At 46.2% G+C, this 24,367-nt stretch overlaps 1 protein-coding gene across 1 annotated transcript in view; it reads left to right on the forward strand.

Moving 5' to 3' along the window:
* The window catches only part of CPXM2 (carboxypeptidase X, M14 family member 2), an 89,689-nt gene that overhangs the window by 34,986 nt on the left and 30,336 nt on the right, over positions 1–24,367 (forward strand). The window contains exons 4-6 of the mRNA XM_045568028.1: positions 2,005–2,144; positions 22,844–22,928; positions 23,906–24,056. Coding sequence (XP_045423984.1) covers positions 2,005–2,144; positions 22,844–22,928; positions 23,906–24,056 — 376 coding nt within the window. The remainder of the gene's footprint in view (positions 1–2,004; positions 2,145–22,843; positions 22,929–23,905; positions 24,057–24,367) is intronic.

Raw genomic sequence — 24,367 nt, forward strand, 5'->3', positions numbered from 1 at the left:
TGTGCCAGGCCCTGTTGTAAGCACTGTGAGCACTCTGAGGGAGAAATTATCCTTGTCCCCATGTTAACAGATGGGGAAACTGAGGCACAGAGCACTTAGGCAAATTGCTGGAGTTTATGGTGTGTAAGTGGCCCTGATGTCTCACCCTGGCAGTGGGACATCAGACCACACACTCTTAACCAACACTCTGCATGGTGGTTGATTTTAAGACGGCAAGACCAAGACACAGGTGTCACATGTAGGGCTCAGTCCTCCTCCCACCCTGAGCTCCAAGAGGACGAGGCTGCAGATGTTTCCACAGCTGTCTTCCTATTGTCTAGGCCGGTATTTGACATACAGTCGAGGTACAGTGAAAGTTCATTGTGCCAAATGCATCAGACTACTCTAAACCCCAGTCTCTGGGCTGTTTACAAGAAAAGGGGAACTGCCCCCCAAAATAAATGCATGTTATGGTTTCTTGAAAAGATGAGTTGTGATATTGTAGGTCACTAATGTGTTGTAAATCTCTGTCATTAGGAGGATAACTGCCAACAAATACAGAAAGGGAGGGATTGGGTAACTACAGCCTTCAAGCTGCTACCGTGACCTTGACTGCAGAGTGGGAAACTGAGACATTACGCTTAATAGAGAGGCACCGTCACTTCTTTAGAATTAGACTGTAACTGAACACACCAAAGCACTGGTAACACACACTTGCAAAGCTGAGCCTCTCTTTGATGATTCTGGAAGGCAGAGCCGTGCAGCACCTCCAGGTCCTCACTACAGACACTCGTGCCATCGAGACACTGATGTGCTGGTTAATCAAGAGCTTGGGTTTCCGGAGGTGTTGACTAACAGCTTTTTTTATTCACCTTCATTTGAGATGATAGCACTTCTAGAGGGCTGTGATACATTAGCATTCTAGCATTTGTCCTCAAAGTTCCTTCAAGATTATTTCAGGAGTGGGTTGGGAGGGCACAGATGAGGGTTTGGTCCTGATGCAAGGCTTATGTTAGCTGGTGCAGCGGTGGATAGAGTTTTGCTGGTGGAACCCTTGGCCAGGTCATTTGTCTGTTGTAGCTGGACTCTTAAATTCATATTTCCCTTGCCTGTTAAAAGTAATGTTGTTCCCAGAATTTGGGCTGAAAAGTGCTTAGAGGTAGGAAAAATGGGCTGGCTTCATTTTTAACATTCAGACTTTTTCTCATCTGATTATGTCCTTGCGAAATAGCCACGGAAAAATAGAATAAGTGCAGAAAGGGTCTTAGTAAACCAGGATGCTTCACTTGGTTCAAATGTCCTTTCTTTTGGCAGGGATGAGGGACAGTCAGGCAATTCTCTCCTGAAATGGTGATAATAGAGGGAAAATTCCAGAGCAGAAACTTTACCTTGGAAATTCAGATCAGAGGGGATGGGCACAGTGGTGCGTGCCTTTAGTCCCAGATACTTGGGAGACTGAGGCGGAAGATCACTTGAAGCCAGGGGTTCGAGGCTGTAGTGAGCTGTGGTCACATCTGTTAGTAGCCACGGTGGTGTAGTCTGGTCTTGCCGAGACTGAGTTGGTTGTGCTGTCCTTAAATGCTCCCTCAGCAACGTGCTTATAGTCCCAGCACGTGCTACACCGTGTTCTAATTCCCTTGTTTTCCTGTCTGTCTTCCTGCCTGGATGGCGAGGTTCTGGGAAGGCGCCGCTCACCTTCGCAGCCCCAGCACCTGGCGCGTGTGGGCTGGTATGTGGGAGATGCTTCATGTGCGTTAGGTGCATGAGTAATAGGAGAACTCATTAAATTTCATCTTTCACATTGGCAAAAAGAGGACATAGCATATGGGAATATTTCCAACTCATTAACACTAAGCAGCTCCCTTTTATGATTGAGAATAAGGACTTCGGGGCACAGTTTTTCTTCACCACCTTCCTCATTTTCTTGCCCTATCACCCCTCCCTTCCTCTCAGTCTCAGGAAAAGACATGTCTTCATGTTCTTCGGTTCAGAGTCCTTCTGAAGAACCCCCCTCTTTCTTTGCAGGCGGGGATTAACGAGAACGATTTCTACGACGGGGCGTGGTGCGCGGGGAGGAACGACCTCCACCAGTGGATCGAGGTGGACGCCAGGCGCCTGACCAGATTCACGGGCGTCATCACCCAGGGAAGGAACTCGCTCTGGCTGTGAGTGTGCCCGGCCCTGTGTCTCGGGTCTAGCGTTCGAGGGTCTGGACAGACAGGGGAGTCGCGGAGAGGTGGCTGGTGACGGGCAGTAGAAGGGAAGAACATCACACCGAGGGTAGGGGCTGGGCGGGCTGTCGACCCAGGTCCCCTGGGAAGGTGCATCTGTTAGGACCACACCTTCTCCTGTACAAGAGTGGAGAGAGGGACCGCCGGGCAGGACGGCGGAGTAGACAAAAGCACAGTCAGAGCTGTGCAGTTTAGGCAGGTGGCTGCCCCCTCGGATGCCTGGCGAGGTGTTGGCATGCCGACTGGTGGACAGAACACAGCTGAGGTGGGACCTCTGGACACGCATGAGCACACGGTCCGGGGGTGGAGGACACGCACCGTCTAGCCTCTGGGAAGAAGAGCTGGGGGCCTGGGCAGGTTCCCCAGCAAAGGAGCGCCAGAGAAGTAGAAGTGAAGGATGACACAGTGTGGCGCTTGGAGTGAGAAGGAGCCCATTCCTCGGAATTCCACTTGGGGTCAGGGCTGGGTCAGTGACAGGTGTGACCTGATGGTAATTCCCAGAGGGCTGTGGCCCCTGAAGACCCCCCATCTTATGGTATATGCATGCGGCAGAATAGATCATTCAACCGTAAAGAGGCAGGAAATGCTGACACATGCTACGTGTGGATGAACCTTGTGCAGTAAGCCAGTCACAAAAGGACAAAGACGATTCCACTTACGTGGGGACCTAGAGTAGTCAGACTCATAGAGACGGAAGTAGAATGGTGGTTGCAGGGGCCGGGGGAGGGGGAAGAGGGGGTTACTGTTTAATGGGGACAGAGGTCCGGTATGAGATGAGGCAAAGTTCTGGAGATGGATGTTGGTGTCGGTTACACAACCATGAGAAGGTACCTAAGGCCACAAAGCTGTACATTGAAAAATGGTTAAAATGGTACATTTTATGTTATGTATATTTTACAACAAACAAAAAATTCAATAAATGCATATGATATAAAAATATAAAAAGCACCCTATCGACCTCAGCTCAGGGAAGGTTCTGGAGACAGAGATGGGGCTGCATCCGTGGGGGTGGTCCTGTGGCTCCAGCCGTGTGGATAGTGGGCACCAGAGACTGGGGTGCACGGAGTGGGGGCAGAGGATGAGGTGGGCCAGGGCCAGCGGGACCTCAGGTGCTTTCTGAATTTTACACCGAGAAGCTAAGATCACCGATGCCTCACACTTGAACGTTAGGAAACCAGTCTTGGTCCCTGTCAGCTAAGAGCCCTCCTGCTGGCAGCCGCTCCCCTCACATCCACACTGCACTCCTGAGCCCCATTTCTGGCATCTTTCAATATTTACTAATTACCTCTTGGCAATCATGTGATATCAGACAGTAATTTGCTGACTAGATTAACTTTAATTTCTGGAAAGGTCAATATTGATAAATAAACTGGGTTAAGAGAGATGAACCTGGCATGTGTGCTCGCATTGAACCTGCTCACCTGTCTGTCATTGTCCCTGCAAAGGGACACTATGTGTTACGTAGTGACAATTGTCAGGCAGTGACTCATTACCTGTTTTCCTCTGAATTTTTTTATTGTAAAGGCAACATTATAACATCTAGCAACATTTTAAAACATATCCCATGATTTCATGGTCCTTATGCAAATAGAACTAGTTTTCCATATTACAGTCATATTACATATCCAATTATGTTGTTTTAAACTTAAAGACATATCAGCAATGTTTTTCATGCTCTTACTTGGGCTTCATAATGCTCATTTTTAGTAGCCTATAATTCACTCAGCCATGCCTCCATCACCATCTGAATTTTCTGTTGTCACATGTCATATTACAAGAAAGTATGTTTATACTTTTTTCTTCATTTGAATTATTTTCTTCCAATAAATTTCCAGAGCTAGGTAATTTGTGCATTTTGACAACATTTGGTTATGTATTTGTGCTATTTCATATATCGCATTTTATTCACTTTGCTTTTCAGTGGCATTTATGTATGTGTTCACATATGCTGAGTTTTGCTCTGTGGTATGCGTTTTGCTCTCATCAGTGCTTTATAACCATGACAATATTTTCACTGTTTATTTTCTGAAAGGCAAGAATTTTTGGGGAAAATGTTGGATTGCTCAAGAAAAACGGAAACTTAAGTGGTTTGAGATTGCCTATAGGAATGAGACACAGGGATTTTGCCTTAATGCTTGGACATTAACCTGTCTGACCACTGTCATTCGAGATCCAGTAGTCGGTTGTTATTGGATTAGAAAATAAGAGCAAGGTAGGTATAACGCTCATATTGCATTTCCCCTAGAAACACAAGGGAGTCAGAAACTGCAGCAGAGCAGTATCTTTCCTTGGCTTGGCTAGGACAGGAACATCTGAGTGGGAAGGCAAGGGATAGAATTACTTTTAGGAGTCGATTTTTTTAAATGTCTAAATGTATTTCAAGTCAAATTATTCTTCAGGGACAATGAAGAGAAATTTGAATAGTGCCCTCGCCCCCAGGACTGAAGAGGAAATGGGACGAGGGCACATGTTGGTGTATGACCCTTTTCTCCGAGGCCTGGGTAATGCTGCAGGCGGTGGGTTCTATTCCACCGCGACCAGGAAACATGCCAGCCACAGATGTCACTGAACATTGATGGTAAAGGCGACAGCATTCGTCCCCTTTCCCTGTTCCATGACCCCTGTCCTCGCACTGTTCCCAGCACAGACAGTGGTGGTTCCATTTTAATATTTCCATTTACTGCCTCCATGTTTCCTCCCACTAGTCAGTGAGTGCCTCGATGGTAGAGGCTGTGCCCTGACAGTGTGTCCCTGGGACCTCGCCCAGTTCCGGGCATCTGTTAGACTCAAGGACTGACTCTAGTGAATGGACATCACTGTGAAGCGAAAAATTGACCAAAGTTCCTTCACACCGAATGGTAATGAGTTAGCTAATCTATGAATAAATTACTGAGAGTGGGCTTAAAATGTAAGGGAGGGGCGTGGAGGGGCTCAAGGTGGGAAGGTTGGGAGGTCACAGAGACTTCTAGAGCTGGACGATGGCTCAGAGAACAGTTGTGGCTTTGGAATCACGACAGGGCTCTTGGCTCTAGACGGTTATGGGATTTCCCTGCTCTGAACCTCAGTTTTATGTTCTCTAAACTGGGATAACTGTTCTCTGTCTCATAAAGATGTGGTGAGGGTTCGATGAAATTATATTATAATGTTTTAAAATTAGCCAGCACCTAATAAATGCTCAGCAAATGCTTCCCTCCATACCTCTTTAGGTTTATCTAGAACAGTGGTTTTCAAGCTTTATTTTTAGCTACAGACTCTTCTCTCAAAACCTTTCTTGGAAACATTTAGAAATGTAGACAGGTGAGGCTGCTCCCCATGAGTCTGGGGGTGCCGGGGAGTCGCCTGTTTGGGCCTCTCCCATTGAACATTCCCGAAGGACAGATTCATGGAAGTGTCTCTGTGTAGAAGCTTCATGCACAGCTCAAGGGGGCGTCTGTGCAGGCTCCAATCCTGCCCACTACCCCCAGCCTCTCTGCTGCTTCCCAAATCCTGCAGGGTCACAGACACACGTGGAAGTCAAACCACGACAAGCAATGGCAGAGCTGGAATTCGAGTTTGATTTGTCTAGTGAAGTGCATAGAGCGTACCCTAACCTCAATGAGTGTTGCATTTTGGTTGGTTAATGCGTTAGACATGGAAAAAGAAGGGGGCTGCCGGCCGCTTAGAGTTTGCCACGTGGATGTTGCTGTTTGGAAGGGCTTCTGTGTGGTTGTTGAAATACAGGACTTTACTAATAGTTGGAGTTACAATATGTAGTTAAGAATACTATTAATGCTTTTAATTCGTGGGAGTTTTGTAGTTGATATTGTGAAATGAACATCCATAATGTTATTTGTTCCTGATGTTCTCCATATGTTTATTAATTCATTCGTTTGACGTTTATTGAGCACTCTGTACCAAGCACTGGGGATATAAAAAGGGAGCAAGAGACGGACCTGCCTGCAGGGAGATGTTCAGTCTGGTGCAAGAATCTAGTACTTTCCTGGGTCTGTGAGAAGCAGCAGAGCACTTGCCGACGTCAGATGGGGACAGGGACCTGCCGTGGGACCTGTGATGCAGGGGCACAGTGGTGCTGTCAGGTCACAAGGCTGCTGAGTTCGTAACCAAGTGGATGGTAAAGTCTACAATTCCAGTCTTCATAATTTCCCAAATAATTCATGCCATTTGAAAGTAATAAAAATGTAATTGTTTTAATGCTATTGAATAATTTATATTTTTCAGAATTATAAATATCCTTTCCTACTGCATTGCAATTTACTGACATGTTAGTATACTAATAAAAACCAATTTTTTATTTCCCTGATGGCAGAAAGTATATTAGATATATGGTTGTTACAATTATAGCCAACGTGATGATTGAAAAGTTAATTATTTTGCTTGTGGTGAAGTGATGCTTCTAATGACTTGGAAGTAATATGGGCAATCTAAAATAACCAAATGTTTTTAATATTTACTGTTTAATAGACAAAATGATTCTCCTTATCTCTTGAGAGTCTGTGAATTTGTGGTTAAAGTGAGGCGGCAGCTGGATCGATGGGCTTGCAAGGGGAGGGCTGAGGAAGGCTGACTTGGCTGAGTCTGAAGGAGGGAGTTAGGCTGATTAGAGGAAGATGAACGGGGCTTCTGCCCCGGGCTGGGCTCTGTGCCAAGGACACAGGGCTGACAGGCTCGCCCCTCACCCTCCCCCCACCCCGAGCCCTCAGTCGCTCGCTTTCTGTTTGACAGTGGAAAGTCTCAGGGATTCGCCTTCTCTTCTGAGAATTCTGGTGTGAAGGAAGGGAGTGGGCAAGGTTCAAAGTCAGAAGGACAGGAGAGGCAGATTGCCCTCCTTGCTTCTCACAAGACAGAGTGTTCCTAGCCTGGAGCGAGGACCCAGTTGAGGGGACAGTGAGTCGGGGTGGGGGTGCAGCAGGGGCGGGTCCCTGAGGGACTGGCGCTGGTGCGGGGGCCCACCCTGGAAAGGAGGGTCTCCTGGTTCCCCGAGGTAGTCAGGCCGGGGAGCACGTCCTGAGGTGGGTCCTTCAGAGGGTCATGCATCTCAGCGGAGCAGGCAGGGCCCCCTGCAGAGCGTGAGTGTGGCAGGTGCAGGGAGTGACACAGAGTGTGAGATCCACGCTGAGCAAAAGGACAGGGAGGCTGTTCCTCCAGCTGCAGAGAGGGTGCAGCATATGCAACTGTCGTTGTCCCTTCAGGAACTCTTGGCGATGTGTCCACCAGGGGGTGGCAGAGTTGGTGGCGGTTGCAGTGGGGGGAGGTCAGGGACCAGGGCATCTGGGTGCTGGTAGGATGCAGACTGCGTTAGGGGTGCAGGGCTGTGAGGCCGGGCTCAGGGCTGATCCCCTGGAGGGGCAGGGCGGGTTCCGGAGCCCCTGGGCGAGAAAAGGCTTCGGAAGTGCTGGAGGCTTGGCCGGGAGGGCGGTGGCCTGCCTGAGGGCTCCACGGGGCAGTGGGGCTGACGACTGGGGTGGGGGGGCAGGTGCTGAGGTGGCGCCAGGGGCAGATGCCCTGGAATCTTCCTGGCACCCCTGGTGGGAGCCCCTCCCAGGCAGGCTGGAGTATGGTTCAAGGGAGGGAGGGAGGAGGAGGCGGCTGAGGTGAGAGAGGGGTCTGCAGCAGAAGGAGAAATGAAGGAGAGTAAAGACACAGCTGGAGGACACGGGGCCAGGACAGGGGAAGGAACCTTCCCAAACACCTTCTCCGCCGAGGTTCCCATCCCCGCGGTAGGGAGTGTTCAACGGTGCTGCCCTTTCTCTCTGGCTCTCTGCTCCCTGGGGGCCTGGCCTGGCCTCTGCGGTCCTCCCCTGTCCCTGGGCGGGTCTGGGCCAAGGCGCAGAGGGAAGGGGCGCAGGGCCAGGCCAGGGGCTCGGGAGCCAGAGCGCAAAGGGAGGGAGGCCGGAGGCCGCCTGGTGCTTCGTGCAGCATAAATCATTCGCTCTTCTTGGGAGGGAGGGGTGTGTTTTCAGAACGTGTCATGCTGTGTCTCCTCACTTAACGGTGAAATGACATGTTTGGCACCTGGCGAGGGGGGGGGGTGCTGGGGAGAGCGCAGTTTCCAAACTCGTTTCTAACCTCTTTGAAAACTGTCAGTTTCTGAACAGCAGAGTTTGGCATGACGTAGAAAGGTTTTAATGAAAACATCTCCAAGTTCAAGTGGAAGGCCAGGCGTGCAGTCGTTAGGCATTTTATGTTAAATTTCAATAATGTGAGGATCATTATTTGAAATTAAATAAAGCTCTCACAAGTGGCTATACGGCTCACACTTGGCTTTCTGGGTGTGGATGACTAAGGAATGCACTCTTAGCCGGTAAAATCTCTGAAATCGAAACAATTTTACAGCTTGTTCTTGGGTAGGAAACGTCTGCTTCTGCTTCCTACCTGCTTTACTCGGGGTCCCCTGGCTGTGACTCCCCAGGAAACCCTCCAGATGGTCACTGGGCACACGCTGCCTTTTCTTTCCTCTGCTTCCTGGTGGGGAGGCCGCCCTGCTGCAGGCCCCCTCCCTGGGTGGCTCACTAAATGCCCCCTACCCTCGACCCAGAGGCCCTGTGGGGACCAGCCACCACCACCTGTCCTGCTTCATTCCCTTTGCTCATTGCACTCCAGCCCAGGAGCCCCCTTTTCCTTCCACAAATACACCAAGTGTGCTCCTGCCTCAGGGCCTTTGCACTTGCCATTCTCTCTCCTGAAGGCTCATCCCTCCTTGCATTCACGGGCTTTCTCTGACCACCCTATAAAACCCACCCTCAGTTGCTTGGTGTCCTCTCTTGGCTTTGTCCAACCACCTATTATCTGTTTGTACTTGCACTGATGTTGCTCCCAGGGACAGGCAGGGTTGTTTGCCCCTGAATCTCCAGTGCTAGGTTAGAGCCCTGCACAGGGCGGGTCTCTGTGACCAGCCCTTCCTGACCCTCTCTTCTCTGGGGGCTGGACAGCCCCTGCCAGCCCAGAGTCCACCCAGTGAGGGGGCTCTTTGGCGCATGAACCACCGGGAGGAAGTGCAGTATAGCATTCCCTGTGGGGACGCAGTCCTCACCTGGTGTCAGAGAGCAGATAAGAGCACAGATTCCAGAGTGAGATGGGGATTCCAGACCTACCTAGCTGCATGTCCTTGGACATGTGTCTGAGTCTTTCTGTGCCTCAGTTTCCCCAACTGTAAAATGGAGATAATAATAGTAGCTACCACGTCGGGTTATTGTGGGGATTAAATGAGTTAGTGCACACCAGGCAGTTAAGACAGTCCTCGGCACGCAGTGAGAGCCCTGTGAGTGTCTGCCTGCTTTCTTAGGATTCCTTCCGTTTTGCGGAGGGTCCTGTTCACGTGCCAGAACCCCACCCGTCCCTCTTTCTTCTCTCCAGCCAACCCAAAACCCGAGTGTGCTCTGCCTCTTGGAGTGCTCAGACCACATTCTGGGTCCTCTCACGGCCCTTGTTCACTCTGGGTGGTCTCAGAGTTGTTAACCAGGAGGCAGCTGCCACCAGCCTTGAGCAGGTGGGTGGTCCCGGTGGTCATACCACCCTTCCAAGCCTCCGTTCCCCAATCTGTAAGAAGAGAGAAGCCTGGCTCTCTCAGCTTGTGGCGAGTGTTCAGGACAATGCCCACGGGAAGCCCTGAGCACATCCTGGACATGTAGCAGAGACTCAATGGGCTGCAGCTGCTCCGATTTACAGGTGGACTGATCTCACCTTTGCACCCTGCCCTCTACCCCAAGTCCCTATTCAACCAGAGCCAGGGCCTCCAGTGTCCCCAGTGTCCCCAGTGCCTCCAAGGCACCCAGGAAAGACTTTGCAACTGATTCATGTTGGGCCAAGAAGTAGAGTCTGACATTTTGTGAAAATACTCCCATGACACATCTGTATTTTGTTGGAATAAATTTGGCTGGCAGGACATTTCTTTAAATAAAAGCACGCTGCTTCCCTATGCTGGGGCTGCACAGTACTTTGCCTGTGTGAGCTCATGCGGTCCTCACAGTAACCCTGCCCAGGCCAGGCGGGTCCTGTTCTTGACCCATTGTATGGATGAGGAAACTGAGGTTTAGAAAGCCCTAGTAACATGGTTTAACCCTCTGTCTTAGTCCATTCTTACTGCTATAACAAAAATTATCTTAGACTAGGCAATTTATAAATAATAGAAATTTATTTATCACAGATCTGGAGGCTTGAGAAGTCCAGGATCCAGGCGCTGGCAGATTTGGTATCTATTGAGGGTGGCTCTGGGCTTCCAAGATGGCACCTTGTTGCTGCGTCCTCCAGAGGGGATGACGCTGTGTCCTCACATGGCAGAAAGGACCGCAGGGCAAAAGGCACTCAGGTGCTCCCTTCCACCTCGTTTATAAGAGCACTAATCCATTTATGAGGGTAGAGCCCTCATGACTTAATCACTTCCCCATGCCCCACCTCTTAATACTGCCACATCAGGGTTTAGGTTCCAACATACGAACTTCGGAGGGACACACATTCAAACCACAACGCACCCTCTTTGCCTCTTAGTGAGATGCTGTGCTTTCCGCTCCCTCCTCCCCGACGCATGCTCCCCCAACCCCCACCACTGCTCAAGGATTTCTCCTGTGCTGTGAGGCTTCTGCTAGTGTAGACGCCTCCACCGGCCCTGTGAATGGATGTGTGTGGGGGCTCCGTCTGAGCACTTCTGAGGCTGGGGCCGGGGCTGTTGCCTGGTTGCCCCAGGACCGACTTACCCCTCAGAGACAGGACACATGGTGTCTGGGGCCTCGTGACCTTTAAGGGCCTGTGAAAGCATTTAATTTCTTTTAAAATCAGAAGAAAGAAATGAACGTTTAGGTTAAAGAAAACATTTTAATATATAATGTTAATATATTCATCCTTATACCAACATGATCATAAAATATGATTAAAAAATTTTTTTGGAAAAAGGGGCCTGTGGTCAGCAGAATAATCTGCCCCCTCAAAAGATGCCAGCATCGTAATCCCTGGGACCTGTGAACACGGTCGGTTACAGGTGGAATTAAGGCTGCTCATTGTCTGACCTTAAAGTAGCGAGATTTTCCGGGTTGGGTGGGCCCGTTGTCATCACAGGGGTCCTTACATGTGGAAGAGGGAGGAGGAGAACAAACCCGAGACATGGCAGCTGGGGAAGGATTTTCTGTTGCTGGCTCTGAAGATGGAGGAGGGGGCCATGAGCCAGGGATGGGGCAGCTCTAGAAGCTGGAAAGGCAGGGGACAGATTGTCCCTAGAGTCCTGGAAGGAACACAGTCCTGCAACACCTTCGTGTTGGGACTTCAGACCTCCAGTCCTGTAAAAGAATAAATTTGTGTTATTTAAACTGCTATGTTTGCAGCAGCAACAGAAAACCAATAGTGTCTACAAAGGCAAAAGTGCCTGGAGCCCACAAAAGTCCTCGAGTGGCCTGGCCAGCCTGCCCCTACAGCCTCACTCTCCGACCCGGGGCCCTGTGTTGGGGCCACCAGCTGTGAGCAGAGCCGGCTGGGCCCTTGCTAGACTGGGGGTGGGGGGGGCGGCTCACTCACTCACTCTGCTCCACTCTCAGAATTCATCTGAGCCATGTCTTCCGTTCCTGTTTTCCTGGTCCCCCAAGCGACTATTCTAGATTTGGGAAACTTTAAATACCTTCTTTGTGCTTTTAGTTCTCTGTGCTGGGGCTTCCTAACTAGGAACTGCTTTACCCTTTACCCACATTTATTGTGACTTGGCCCCAAAAGTGGCATTTCCCCCCCTCTTTTGCTGGTAGATTTTTTACTGGAGGTAATGGAAAACAGATAATATTTCTAAGTTTATAACATTCCCTCCTATGGTCTGAATTCGTGAAAAGCCATGGTTACCAGTCCACAGTGAAAAAGCCAATAAATCAACAGGCTGATATTTCTCGCAGTGGCCAGCGTTTGGCTGTACGGAGGACGTGGCAGAACCATTTACCTGTGATTGTAGTTCCAGCAGGGCTGGGGGTGGGTGGAAGAAAGAAAGAAAATGAGTGTGCACCCACGTTCTGGAGTGTTGTGCATGCCTGTGCTTGTTGTAGACTAAAGAGAAAGCTTTCTGTTTTAGCATATTGTTTCCAGAAGCTGCTAAAGGCAAGCCTGCACCTCTTGGGATCTGCAGTCCTGCCCAAAGTTACAATTCGGCCTTAGGCAGGAGTCGAGCCTGCTAGGCTGCTGGAATGCAGCTGTCGGGAGGTGAGGGACAGGAAGAGGAAGCTGCCAGCTTCCTCAGGGTTCCAGCAGAGAATTGGCCTAGAAACGAGGAGAGCTTTTTGGATTCTTCATTTTCCTGACTGAAAGGGATTTAACAGTACGTTCCTCGCTTGTGTGTGGAGGTTGGCAACACCCAGTGTTATTCACAAATGAGGGTTGGGGGTATTAGTGGTCATTTTACTGGACTGACTTTGCCCATTTGCCACGTCTCCTGGTATTTGCTGTAGCTGATGGTGGCTGCCTGCAAGGAAAGGGAGATTCTCTGTCCTGTGAGGTGCAGGGAGAGAAGGACCTAACCAGCAAGGCCAGTCACTGTGAAACTCCAGTGTGGTAGACCTCCAGGGGCACCTCCCGTCTCACCTTGTGTCCACCCAAAATTAGCTCTTTGCCTGGGATTTGAGGTACTCATATTTTCTCCAATTATTCCCTGTCTTGTTTTGCTTAGGATACCTTGTGCTATACAAAAGTTTTGAATTTCCATATCGTTAACATAATTAGTCTCATAAGGTTTCCATCATACTTAGAAAGGCCTATTTCTTCTAAATATATGAATAATTTTTTTCTATATTTTCTTCTAGTGCTTTTATTATTTCAATTTTTACCTTGAAATCTTCGAACCATCTGGAATTTATTTTGTGTAGGGTATATGTAATATATGAAACTCTGTTGGCCACCAGGATGTCCCAACATTATGTATTTTCCATATTTTCTCCAATTGAAGTGCCACCCACATGATACTCTAAATTCTTGTCTATTGTGGAGTTTACTTTTGGATTTTTTATTCTGTCCCATTGCTCTGTCTTTATTTTCCAGAACCCCACAGCTGGAGTTGTTATAAAGCACATTGTGTTACTATCTCATAGACTTAAGTCTTCCTCCTTATTAATCTTTTCAGTTTTCTGTCTATTCTTGCTGTATTCTTTTCATATGAACTTTTTGATAAGGTCCAAATTATCTATGAAAAGAATTTCTGTTGATCTGTTAGGAGATTGCCTTAACTTGAGAACTTGAGAGAGAACTGGCATTCCTAGATTAGTGTCTTCCTCTCTAAGAACATGGGGTTGGCTATTCCATTTGTGCACATATTCCTTTTTATCCTGGTACTGTTTGTGGTTTTTTTTTTTAATGGAGTTTTCCCAGGTAGATCATACATTTCTGTGTTCATTGTATGTTTAGTTTTGTAAGAAACTGCCAAACTATTTTTCTGAGTGGCTGTACCATTTTACAGCCCTACCAGCAATGTATGAAGGACCCAGTTTCTCTGCATCCTCACCAGCATTTGGTCTTGTCACTATTTTTTATTTTAGCTGTTTTAATAGGAGTGAAGTGATACCTTATCTTGGTCTTTATTATTTGCGTTACTTTAATAGCTATTGATGTTGAACAACCTTCCATGTGCCTGTTTGCCATCTGCATATCCTCTTTAATGAAATGTTTCTTCATGTCTTTTGTCCAGGTTCTAACTGCATCATTTGTGTTTTCACTCTTGAGAGTTCTTATACAATATATTCTTAATATGTCTTTTGTCAGATATGTGGTTTGTAAATATCTTCTCACAATCCATAGTTCATATTTTTGTCCTCTTCAGGTTGGCCTCACATCCACTTTGCAGAGCAAAAGTTTTTAATTTCAATCAAGTCTGATTTATTGTTTTTTTTTCGTTTATGGATTGTACTTTGGTTTCACGCCTAAGAATTTTTTAACAAGTTTTAGTTCTCAAAGATTTTTCCCTTGTGTTATCTTCTAAAAGTTTTATAGTTTTATGTTTTACATTTAACTCTATGATCTGTTTTGAGTTAATTTTTATGTAAAGTATGAGACTTAAGTCAAGATTAATTTTTTCTGCCTGTATTAATAGATACTTAATTGCTTCAGCACCGTTTGTTGAAGAGGCTAACTTTCATCACTGAATTGCTTTTTCACTTGTATTAATCTGTTGGCCATATTTATGTGGATTTGTTTCTGGATTTTCTATTCTGTTCCACCAAACCCTCCACCAACACCACACAGTCTTGATTATTGTAGCTATATAATGTCTGAGAACTGCTTTACCTCTGTGCCATCGGTTCTGATATATAATGTTTTCTCTCACTGACTTCTAAATACTCTGTAATTTCAATTTTGATTTTCCTGTTAGGCAAAGATTATTTAAGAAACTGATACATTTCCCAGGGCCGGAAGTTTTTGGATTTTTAATTTTATACATTTATTATTGTATGAGAGAATGTTGTCTCTACTTTCTAATTTCTCGATGTTTTGGAAGTTTCTTCTGAGGTCTAAAATAGGGACAGTTTTTGTGAATGTTCCATGAATCCTGGAAAAGAAAGATTATTTTTGTTTTCAGACTATAGAACTTCATGTATATTAATCATATTTACCTTATGAATTATGATATTTAGTCTCCTTCCTACTAATGATCATTATGGTCTAGAGAGACTGTCTTTATCCCTCCGTGTATTGCATATTATTTTTTCATTAATGTTGATGCTATCTTTTAGTGCATAGATATTTATAACTGTTTAATGCCTTATTATGGGCTCTGTCTTTTGGAATCATGTAGTGCTATCCTTCACCTGGCTTATTGCTTTTTGCCCTGAATTCAACCTTCAGATTTTACGATTGCAATCTTTGGCTTTTTTTCTGTTTGCATTTGCTAATATCTATGTGCCCATACCTCTTGTGTGTTTCTTGTACGTCACCATAGGATTGTGTCTCCTCTGATAGCCAAGAAGTTCTATGATTTAATTCTGGTGTCTCTGTCTAATTTTAGAGTCAAAATTATGACTATAATTTTATATAATGCTCATAATACAATATTTCTTCAGACACTATTAACACCTTATTATGAATAATGATCAAATTTGTGCAATTCTCCTTCATCCCCTATCCTCTCCCTCTACGCCTCCTTCTAATTTTAGCTCATTAATTACCTCTCTCAGTGTTTACCTTTGCATTGTTAAATGTTCCTATACCTTCACTATTTAATTTATTAGCTTTAATATCTGCATTTCTTCTTCTGCTATTAGTAGCACATTATAACAACCAGGATACCTGGTTGGGGCCGCTTTCCACCTCTGAGTGAATTGGGAAGTTCACTTAAACTTCTGTGCTCAGTGGCATCATCTTGCAGAGGGGACAATAACCTTTCCAAGTGGTGTCTTCTCTGCCACTGGAGGGGCAGTAGAGCTTAGCAGTGAAAACTTTGCCACTTTCTGTATGACCCAGAGCAAATGATTTGACTTCACAGTGCTTCAGTTTCCTTATCTGTAAAATGGGAATAATGATAGTACTTGCAGCATTGATTAGATAAAATAAAACAAGTAGTTAGAACCATGTCTGGCACATAGTCAGCGTCTGGTAGATGTTCATGGTCACACTCTGATGATCCTGGTTACTCGAGCTACATGGTGGAAAGTGATTATCACAGAAGATGTTCACACTAGATACAACCAAGAGATATAAGGAAAACTGTGGAGCTCCTCTCCCCTGGAGGAGCCGTTTCTGGGGTAATACACCAGTCTTAAAAAACCTGCATTCTGCAAAATTGTGCACAGAAAGTTCAGGAGCTTATTTGGGCAGACTTCACAAAACCAAGCAACTTGGAACCAGAATGCTACTAGAACTGACCATAATCCTTATAAAAATATCAGCATAGCTAAAGATATGCTACCTTCCGTATTGAAGTTCATAAACAACCCTACTTTTCACGAAAGGTGAAGGTCGTTTGGAAGGGTTGAGGCTGCTGTGTTATGCTTTGGGAGACGAGGGAAGATGGACAGCATCATCTCAAGGCAAGGTAGGAGCTTGCACCTGCAAACTTTGGTGAAATATTGCGATGCCGGAGAGGAAGGCTCATTGCTTCGTTGTCTTGTGCTTGTCTCTTTTGCGCAAAGATGGTAAATAACTGTGTAGTAAACATTTCCAAGGCAGAACACGTGAACACACTGAGCAGAGAGGATGAAGTGGGGAGCATGGGCATGCTGTACCACACTTGTGCTGGGTTCTCCAGGGCCCACTGTGTTCAGCAGAGTCGGCACACTTTCCAGTTGGCTGCTGGTCCTTGGTGGTGCAGACATTCACATGCTGGGAAGCTTGTTTATGAACCAAGATGACTTTGGCCTTAAACTGGCATTGTTCTTCTCTCTCCCCCGCCCCCGAACCCTGTAATGAGTACATATACGCACACTGTGCTTCTGGGTAGAGTGCATGGTCTGAGAGGCCTACATGAAACCTGGCCAGTGGATTCTCCATGTTGTGAAGTCCATGCTGACCTGTGGGCAAGGCACACTTTAGGTACAGAAGATAAATGATTTCGTTCCTCATAATCCTCTACCCAGGAGCCTCTGGTCTTTTTGGAATTTCTGATAAGTGTCCAGCAATCTCAGCAGAAATTTCCAAATCATGTGTGGTAATTTTGACTGGAGAGAAAAGGCGACTTTCAGATACGAGAAGATGTGATTCCTCCAGGTGCACGTTTTTCTGCAGTGGCCCGGCCGCTCCCACCGGCACTGGCAAATTGGCAAGCTCTTGGATGACTGAGTCCTTGTTGTTGCCTCCTGTCATTCAGGGCTGGAAGATGTCACATTTTATTGCACAATAGTCATGATAAAAATAACTACCATGTGTTGAGCTACTATAATAGTAAGTACTGTTAACTCTGTTCCTTGCAACACCCCTGGAAGTTAGGACTTACCTTATTGTTACAAGAACTGCAACTGCCAAAGGTGGTGTGGTTAGTACATGGCAAAGCAGGTCTTTGAGCCCAATTCTGCCAGACTTGAAAGTCCCTGATCGTTCCAGGATTCCACCCAACACCACGAGTTGTCTGAGCAGGTCGATCTTCCCCCTCGGCGCTCCAGCTGGACTGGAGAACGTACAGTCCATGATGTAGATTTTGCTTACTTGATGCCGTCTTTCATGCCTGGTTCTTCCATGATCTCGCTCTTCTGGGGGAGGTTTTTCATGCTATGTTAGCTTCAACCCAGGTTGAAGGAATGGTTGAGCCCATGATTTCTCTAAGCATTTTTGAAAGCTAAAATCTTTGCTGAGTTTCACAGAAGTCATTATTTTTCTTTCTTTTTTTAAAATAACCTTCTGATCTCTAGTTTTTCTTCTAAAGTCCATCTAAAAAATAACATTAGTGCAGCCAACAGAGTGGTCACTTGGCAATACGTTTAGAACACAAGGCAGGCACGGGCAAGGAAAAACCAAAATGCTTTCCAATGTTATTCATATAAACTTCCACTGACTTTCTCTCCAGAATAGCACAGTAAAATGTGAACTCTTAAAAGAAAAAAAAGAAATTCTTCTTTTTAGTCTGGCTTTGAAATTATAACTGAGATATAAATTGGCCTCAATCCTTGCATGTGTCGGAAGAAAATGACCCTGAAATGGGTGGAAAAATTGAAAAAGTGCCAGAGGAGGAAGCAGAAATAAGAAAGAGAGAAATGAGGGTTTACTTTTTAATCAACAAACCATTTTATGTTTAAAAATTCAAATGACACTACTTATAATTAAAAAATAGTAGCCCCTGTCTCATACCTCTTGGTCCCCATTTCCTGGTCTCCCAAGAAAATAACTGCAAACCCTTTAGTTATTTCTTCTGTTTTATTTTTCTTAACTCCTGTTTCTGAATAAAATGCCTTTAGTACTCTTTCTTGATCCTTTAAAATTAGTTATTATCCACTGACTTTCTACTGTGAAAGATGAGAATTTAAGTCTCTTCTTGACCTAATTTCAGCATATACACATCTCTCTCTCACTCCCTCTATTTATCTCTCTCTCTCTCTCTCTCCTCTTCCTCCTCACAAAGGGGTTATATTACCAATTTTTTGTTAAGTTAGTGTTCAGGTTTTACATCATGGTCGTTGTTGAACTATTATTTATAGCTGGATCAAATAGTGTACTATACGTACATTTCCTTCCCTGGGCAACTGTTTTTGCTTTTATTGGAGGCAACAATCACTTCTTTTTAATGGTTTTCTGGGTACCGCTCACTAATTCTAAAGCTTTCTGATAGATCTGAAAATCTCTTTCAAATATATCCATACACATCAGCAATTTATTCTTTCATTTTCTTCCTGGGTATATCCCTCCTGGAGCTTGCTGGCCTCTGCTGGCCTCTGAATTGGTTTGGTCCCCAGGCCTACTGAACGGCTCTTGTCTCTTCACCATTCCCCTGGGAATTCTCCTCACCTCTCTCCTGAGTTGTATTCTGTGTTTCTTAGCCCCCACATCACTCTATTTTTCCCTTTATTTCGGTGGTTTATACCTTTTGGAAATGGAGCTTGGGTGGTACAATTTTGGATTCCTTCAATGTATGAAAATGTATTTTATTTACCTCACTCTTGATTGGGAGTTTGGAAATAATTTTCCCTAAGAATTCTTTAACAGCTTTATTGAGATATAATTCCCATACCATACAATTCACTTGAAGTGTACAACTCAGTGGTTTTAAGTATATTCCTAAGGTTGTGCAGTCATTACTACAGTCAATTTTAAAACATTTTTGTTATGCCAAAAAAGAAACCTCATACCTGTGAGCTCTCAAAATTTTGAAGTACTTTTTCATTGCCTCTTTACCTTCAGTGTTGCAATATAAAGTTCTGGGGGTTATTCATACTTCCAAACCTTTGAATCATTATTCCTCAGTAAGGTTTTAGGATTACTCTATATCCCTTGTGCTAAAAACTGCATGATGTTATGCCTTGCTGTAGCTGGCACTTCATGTGACCTTGGAATGTGGAAACTTGTATGTTTCACCTCTGGGAAATTCTATTTATATTATCATTATTATTAATCTCAGTTCCATTTTTTTCCTGCCTACTTTTTTGTTATTTGCATATTGAATCTCTTGTATTGATTTTTTCTTTCTGACTTGAAATGCTAGCCAATCCTCACCTATTTACTTCCTGTTTATTCTTCACATCTCACCTTAAATTACCACCCCTCCAGAAATGTCTCTCCCAACTAGCCCTGGACTAAACCAGCTCCCACCTCCCATTCTCTAAGCACTCTGTATTTCTCCTTGAACAATATCACAATTGCAGTTCAATAATTAATTGTGTAGTTAATTATACAATCTCTGTCTTCCCCGCTAGACTATACACTCCTTGTGTGTAGGGGCTGGGTTTGCTTTGAGCTTCACTGTATGCCAGTGCCTGGCGCCCTCCCTCTACCTGGTAATGACAGGTATGTAGTACCTGAGTAGACAAGTGCAGTGTCTATGCTAGCATGAGCAAGATTTGACCAAAAGTTTGCACCGTCTCTAAAGAAAAGTTTTGGTAAGCAAGGGAACAGGTTAACCTTGTCCAGGAGCTATCCAAAACATTTGAAAATAAATTGCCTTCAAATACATTGGAAAAAACAATTTCTGTTCATTGAACAGCTATTTGTGATATGTGTCTATCAGGTAACTGAGCCTCATTTTGGAAAACTACTTTAGCTGCCACCATTTTTGTTGGTCACATATTTGTTCTGAATCCTTCCCGTTCTTTTAGAAAAATCAATAGGAATATGTTGAAGAAGGCTGTATTGTCTGATATCCATTGTGGGATTTAAAATGTCGTAAGACCTGAAAATTCTGTGGCTTAGTTTTTTCACTGATAAATTGACAGTGACATTTGCCCCTTCTTCAAAATAGTTTTGAGCAAATCAAATGGAGAATTACCACTTTATTATATGAATTGTTTAGAATAGTGTTTCTCAACCTCAGCACTCTTGGCATTTGGGTGCATAATTCTTCACTATGGGAGTCTGTTATGTGAATATTAGGATGGTTAGCAGCATCCTTGGCCTCTGCCCTCAGTTAAAGCACCCTACACATTGTCTTCAGACGTTGTCAAATGCCCCCTGGGGGACAAAGACACCCCCAATTGAGACCCATTGCTGTGCATGCAGACATGGTATCTCTTCTCAGTCAAATGCAACATAGTACTTGCCTAGGGCCTTGCTGACATGTGGGAAAACTGACATTCCACAGTGCTGTGGGGACCTACTCTTGTGGTTGGCGGGATGGTCAAAAGAGCATTCGGAGCCTTGGGCTGGAATCGGAAGAGTTTTCAGAAGTCTCCAGTGGCCGATAGTAGGCACTGTCGGTTCTCACTAGTCGGGCTCACTAGGATAAAAAATAGAACGTGCCTCTTCTAGGAATGTGGCTTCTAAGATTATGTAGAAGGAGCCAAGTGTTTTGAGAAATACTAGGAAACTCTAATTACGGTAAGTGGACCATGAAGTCAAACATCGGCTTGTCAGGTGGGAAGGGATTTCCTTAATGTTTATTTAAATTCTATATCCACTTTGGGAGAGAGAGTGGTGTTTGGGGGAGGGTGGGGTGACTTATTTTCTGTGGTTGTGGCATCCTGGCTAAGCCCTAAGTTTCACATTTATGGAATGGAATTAGGGAACTATTGTTTCATCGAGTTGGGACTGAGGTGGCAGGACGGGACTGGACCCTCGAGCCTGGGTCAGGAGAGAAAGGGTTCTGGAATGAGTCGTAGAGGAAAGCCAGAGTCAGAGTGGGGTCTTGTGGTGGGCAGATGTCCTCCCATAGGGCATCCACATCCTAATGCCTGGAACCTGTGCATATGTCACCTTCTGTGGCAAAAGGGACCTTTGCAGATGTGATTAAGTTAAGGACCTTGCTGGAGAGGGGGTCCTGGATGATCCGGGTGAGCTCAATTAATCGCGTGGGTTGAAAGGGCACACCTTTTTCCGCCTGTGGTCAGAGGAAACTGAGACTGCTGCGGAGCCGCCAGGGAGATGCAGTGTTGCTGGCTTTGAAGGTAGATGGAGGCGGCCGCCAGCCAAGGATTACGGGCAGCCTCTAGAAGCTGGAAAAGGCAGGGAAATGGATGCTCCCCGGAGCCTCCAGAAAGGAACCAGCCCTGCTGGCACCTTGGCTTTAGCCCAGCGAGGGGTTAAAATAGTTTCCTTTTTTCTCTCCCTCTCCTTTTCTTTGGAGAACTTATTTTAATTTTTCTTCCTACCCCTCTCTTACTGTCTGTGGGCTCCTTTTGACAGAGGAGTTTCCTAAGTTCATCCCGTCTCTCTGGGTTCGGCGTCCACCTCTGCAGTCCGCTTTGCCGGATCCCGGTGGGACGTCATCGGCTGAAAAGCGGACAGCAAAGGGAAGCGCAGCTACGGGTCATTCGGAAATGATAGCAATGTGGGAAACAGGTTGCTATTTTGGGAGAGGGTAATTTTCCAGGGCAAAGGACGTGTGCTGTCGCTGAGGTGCTGTTCAGAAGTCGTGCTTCAGTGCACCTACATCTGCAGTCGTGGGCTCACGCCGGTGACTCTCAGAGGAGTGTGGCGTTTGAGAGAGTCTGGCCTCTAGCAGGTGTTCGGACGAAGCCCGTGGGGAGGAGAGAGATGAGGAGAAGGTGTGAGATGAGGGTTTGTCTCCAAGCGTGTATAAAAGCACCTAAGAATAATTTTCTTGACAAGGCAATGAGATGAACCAGAATGAGTAGAACCAGCTGCTCTTTCTAAGTAAACTTTACTGGGCGGTGCTGATTCCAGCTGGAAAGCCGAAACCTGGTCGGGGCAGATCCCCCTCCTGAGGCCAAGCAGACTCCACAGCAGGAAGAGGATTCCAAATGTTTCAACAGAATTTTCTAAAAGACTAGTAAAGTGGTGCTTAGTTCCAGTATTTAAAAAATTAAATGGTGGGGGAGGGTAACTCAGGAAGACTTTTCTATATGGCTTAACAATTAATTTTATAAAAAATCAAGGTGGAGAGAAAAACGTATTTTCCCCACGAAGGTTGTTTTTCTTTGCCAGGCTTATCCGATTGAACTCCACCGTGGGAAGTCGCATTAGGGCTGTCTTACCCCCGCAGTTTCTGTGCCGTGACGTTATGGCCAGGCTTGGCTTCAGGTCCAGCCATCCCTGGCTTCTTCCTGGGGTGGGGATTGTCTTCGTGGCTGTGACAGACAAGCAGAAAACCAATGTCTCTTAGCGACGCAAGATGTTATTTTTGTGGTTGGGGAGATCTAGTCTGTTGCATTCCCAAATAAGTTTCCTAATTGAAATTTCTAGACCAATTTTCAACCTTTACTGAGACTATTTTTCCACAGGGGACTCCATTAAGCAGCTAATGGTGCGATGTGACTTCTAAACACATAAAGAAGTATTTGTGTACCTTTGTGTGTGTGCTTCCTAGGGGCCAGGTATTGTTCTAAGTGCTTAAGAGGTATTAAAACACTTGAGGCTCACATCAGTTCTGTAAGGCTGGTTCTTCTGTGGTTCCCATTTTATGGATGAATAAACAGTGGAATGGATGGATCAGTTACTCGGCCGAGGTCACACAGTGGATGCGTGTCCTGGAGCCAGGGTCTGACCCAGTGCTGTCGGCGTCTGCTGCCTGCTCTCCTCGACGCTGCACCTCTACATGGAAAAGGTAAACATGTTAAAGTGTGTAGTCCCAATGATGTTCTATTTTCTCGTAGGAGTGACTGGGTGACATCCTACAAGGTCATGGTGAGCAATGACAGCCATACCTGGGTCACTGTTAAGAATGGATCTGGAGACATGGTGAGTCTCTTCTTCCCTCTGACTGTGCCCTTGGTGCCTGGCTGTGCGAGACTCTGCAAAGGGAGGCTATGTGTGAGCTGTCCCTTGGAGGTTTGCTGATTCAGTGTTGACTCAAACCTCCCGTGAGAGTCTGATGGACGGCCACCCCCTTCCCATTCCCTGGAGCTCAGTGGCAAGTGGCTCACATTTAGGGCTAATGTAAAATTCACTCAGTACTTACTCCATTCACAGAGCTGCTGGAATGCAGCCCCTTACATCATTCACAAGTTGGCCCTGGGAGACATGTGCATCGGGCAAGTGCAGCCCCTGCAGCTATGCAAAATAGTTTCCTAACTTGCTTTAATGACCTTAATCTTTTAGCTGCATGATTCGCTCCAGCTTAATCAGTTCTGATCCTGTCACTTTCTTCCTCAGATGCTCAAGTGCATGTTCCTAATGTGGCATCCAATGTCTTACACATCTGATTATATGTACAGCCTGCCTTGTCACCCTTCATCCTCATTCTTACCCTGCGGGCACAGTCCTGGGGGCCAAAGTGAGCCAGCTGCCCCTCTGCCTGTGAATCCTGTCTCTGGGCTCCTGCAACTATTGCTGTCACTTTCCCCTAGAACCCCTGTCATCCTGACAGATCCAAATAGTTTTCCCTCAGTGCCAGTTCAGACAGCACCTCTTCCCCAGCGCTTATCCTGGTCCCCTCCTCCTGGAATCTCAGAGCTCTCTGGCTGTCCCTTTGCCACAACATGAACAGATTTCTCCTGCAACATAGAATTACCACAGGCTCCTTCCCCTACCGCATGCACCAGCTAGACAGAGGCTTCCTGCGGGCAGGGCCAGGCTGATCCATTCCTCTTTTCTCCTCAGTGCCCAGCACAGGGTAGCTTCCCTCAATACAGTCTTGTTGAAGTGGACCACTGCCTCTTTGATCCCTTGATGATCAAGCTCTGAAACTCTCCTTTTCCCTCCTTGGGCATAAGTAGATATTTGAAGGAAACACCGAGAAGGAGATCCCTGTCCTCAACGAGCTGCCAGTCCCCATGGTGGCCCGCTACATCCGCGTCAACCCGCGGTCCTGGTTTGACAACGGGAGTATCTGTCTGAGGATGGAGATCCTCGGCTGCCCGCTGCCAGGTGAGTCTGTCCTCCTGTCCTCCCTGCAGGGCGGGAGGCAGGGGCCCAGCCTCGGCGAGTGAAAGCAAACCGAGCCATAGTTTTTGCGTCTAAAAAAAAAAAAAAAACACACGTCTATTGTAGAATATTTAGAAAACGTAGGTGAGCCAAAGAGAAAATAAAGAAACACATTTCTCCTACTCCCACTCGGAAGCGCTCTGACGTTTGGGGTATTGAAGTCCCTTGCCAGGTGCAGTGCTGCCTACTGCAAATTCGAGGTGGTGCAGACCACTCAGAAGTGAGCAAAGAAGATTTGTGCAAATACCTGGGGG

Source organism: Lemur catta, chromosome 14 (assembly GCF_020740605.2).
Source record: "Lemur catta isolate mLemCat1 chromosome 14, mLemCat1.pri, whole genome shotgun sequence".
Lineage (NCBI taxonomy): Eukaryota > Metazoa > Chordata > Mammalia > Primates > Lemuridae > Lemur > Lemur catta.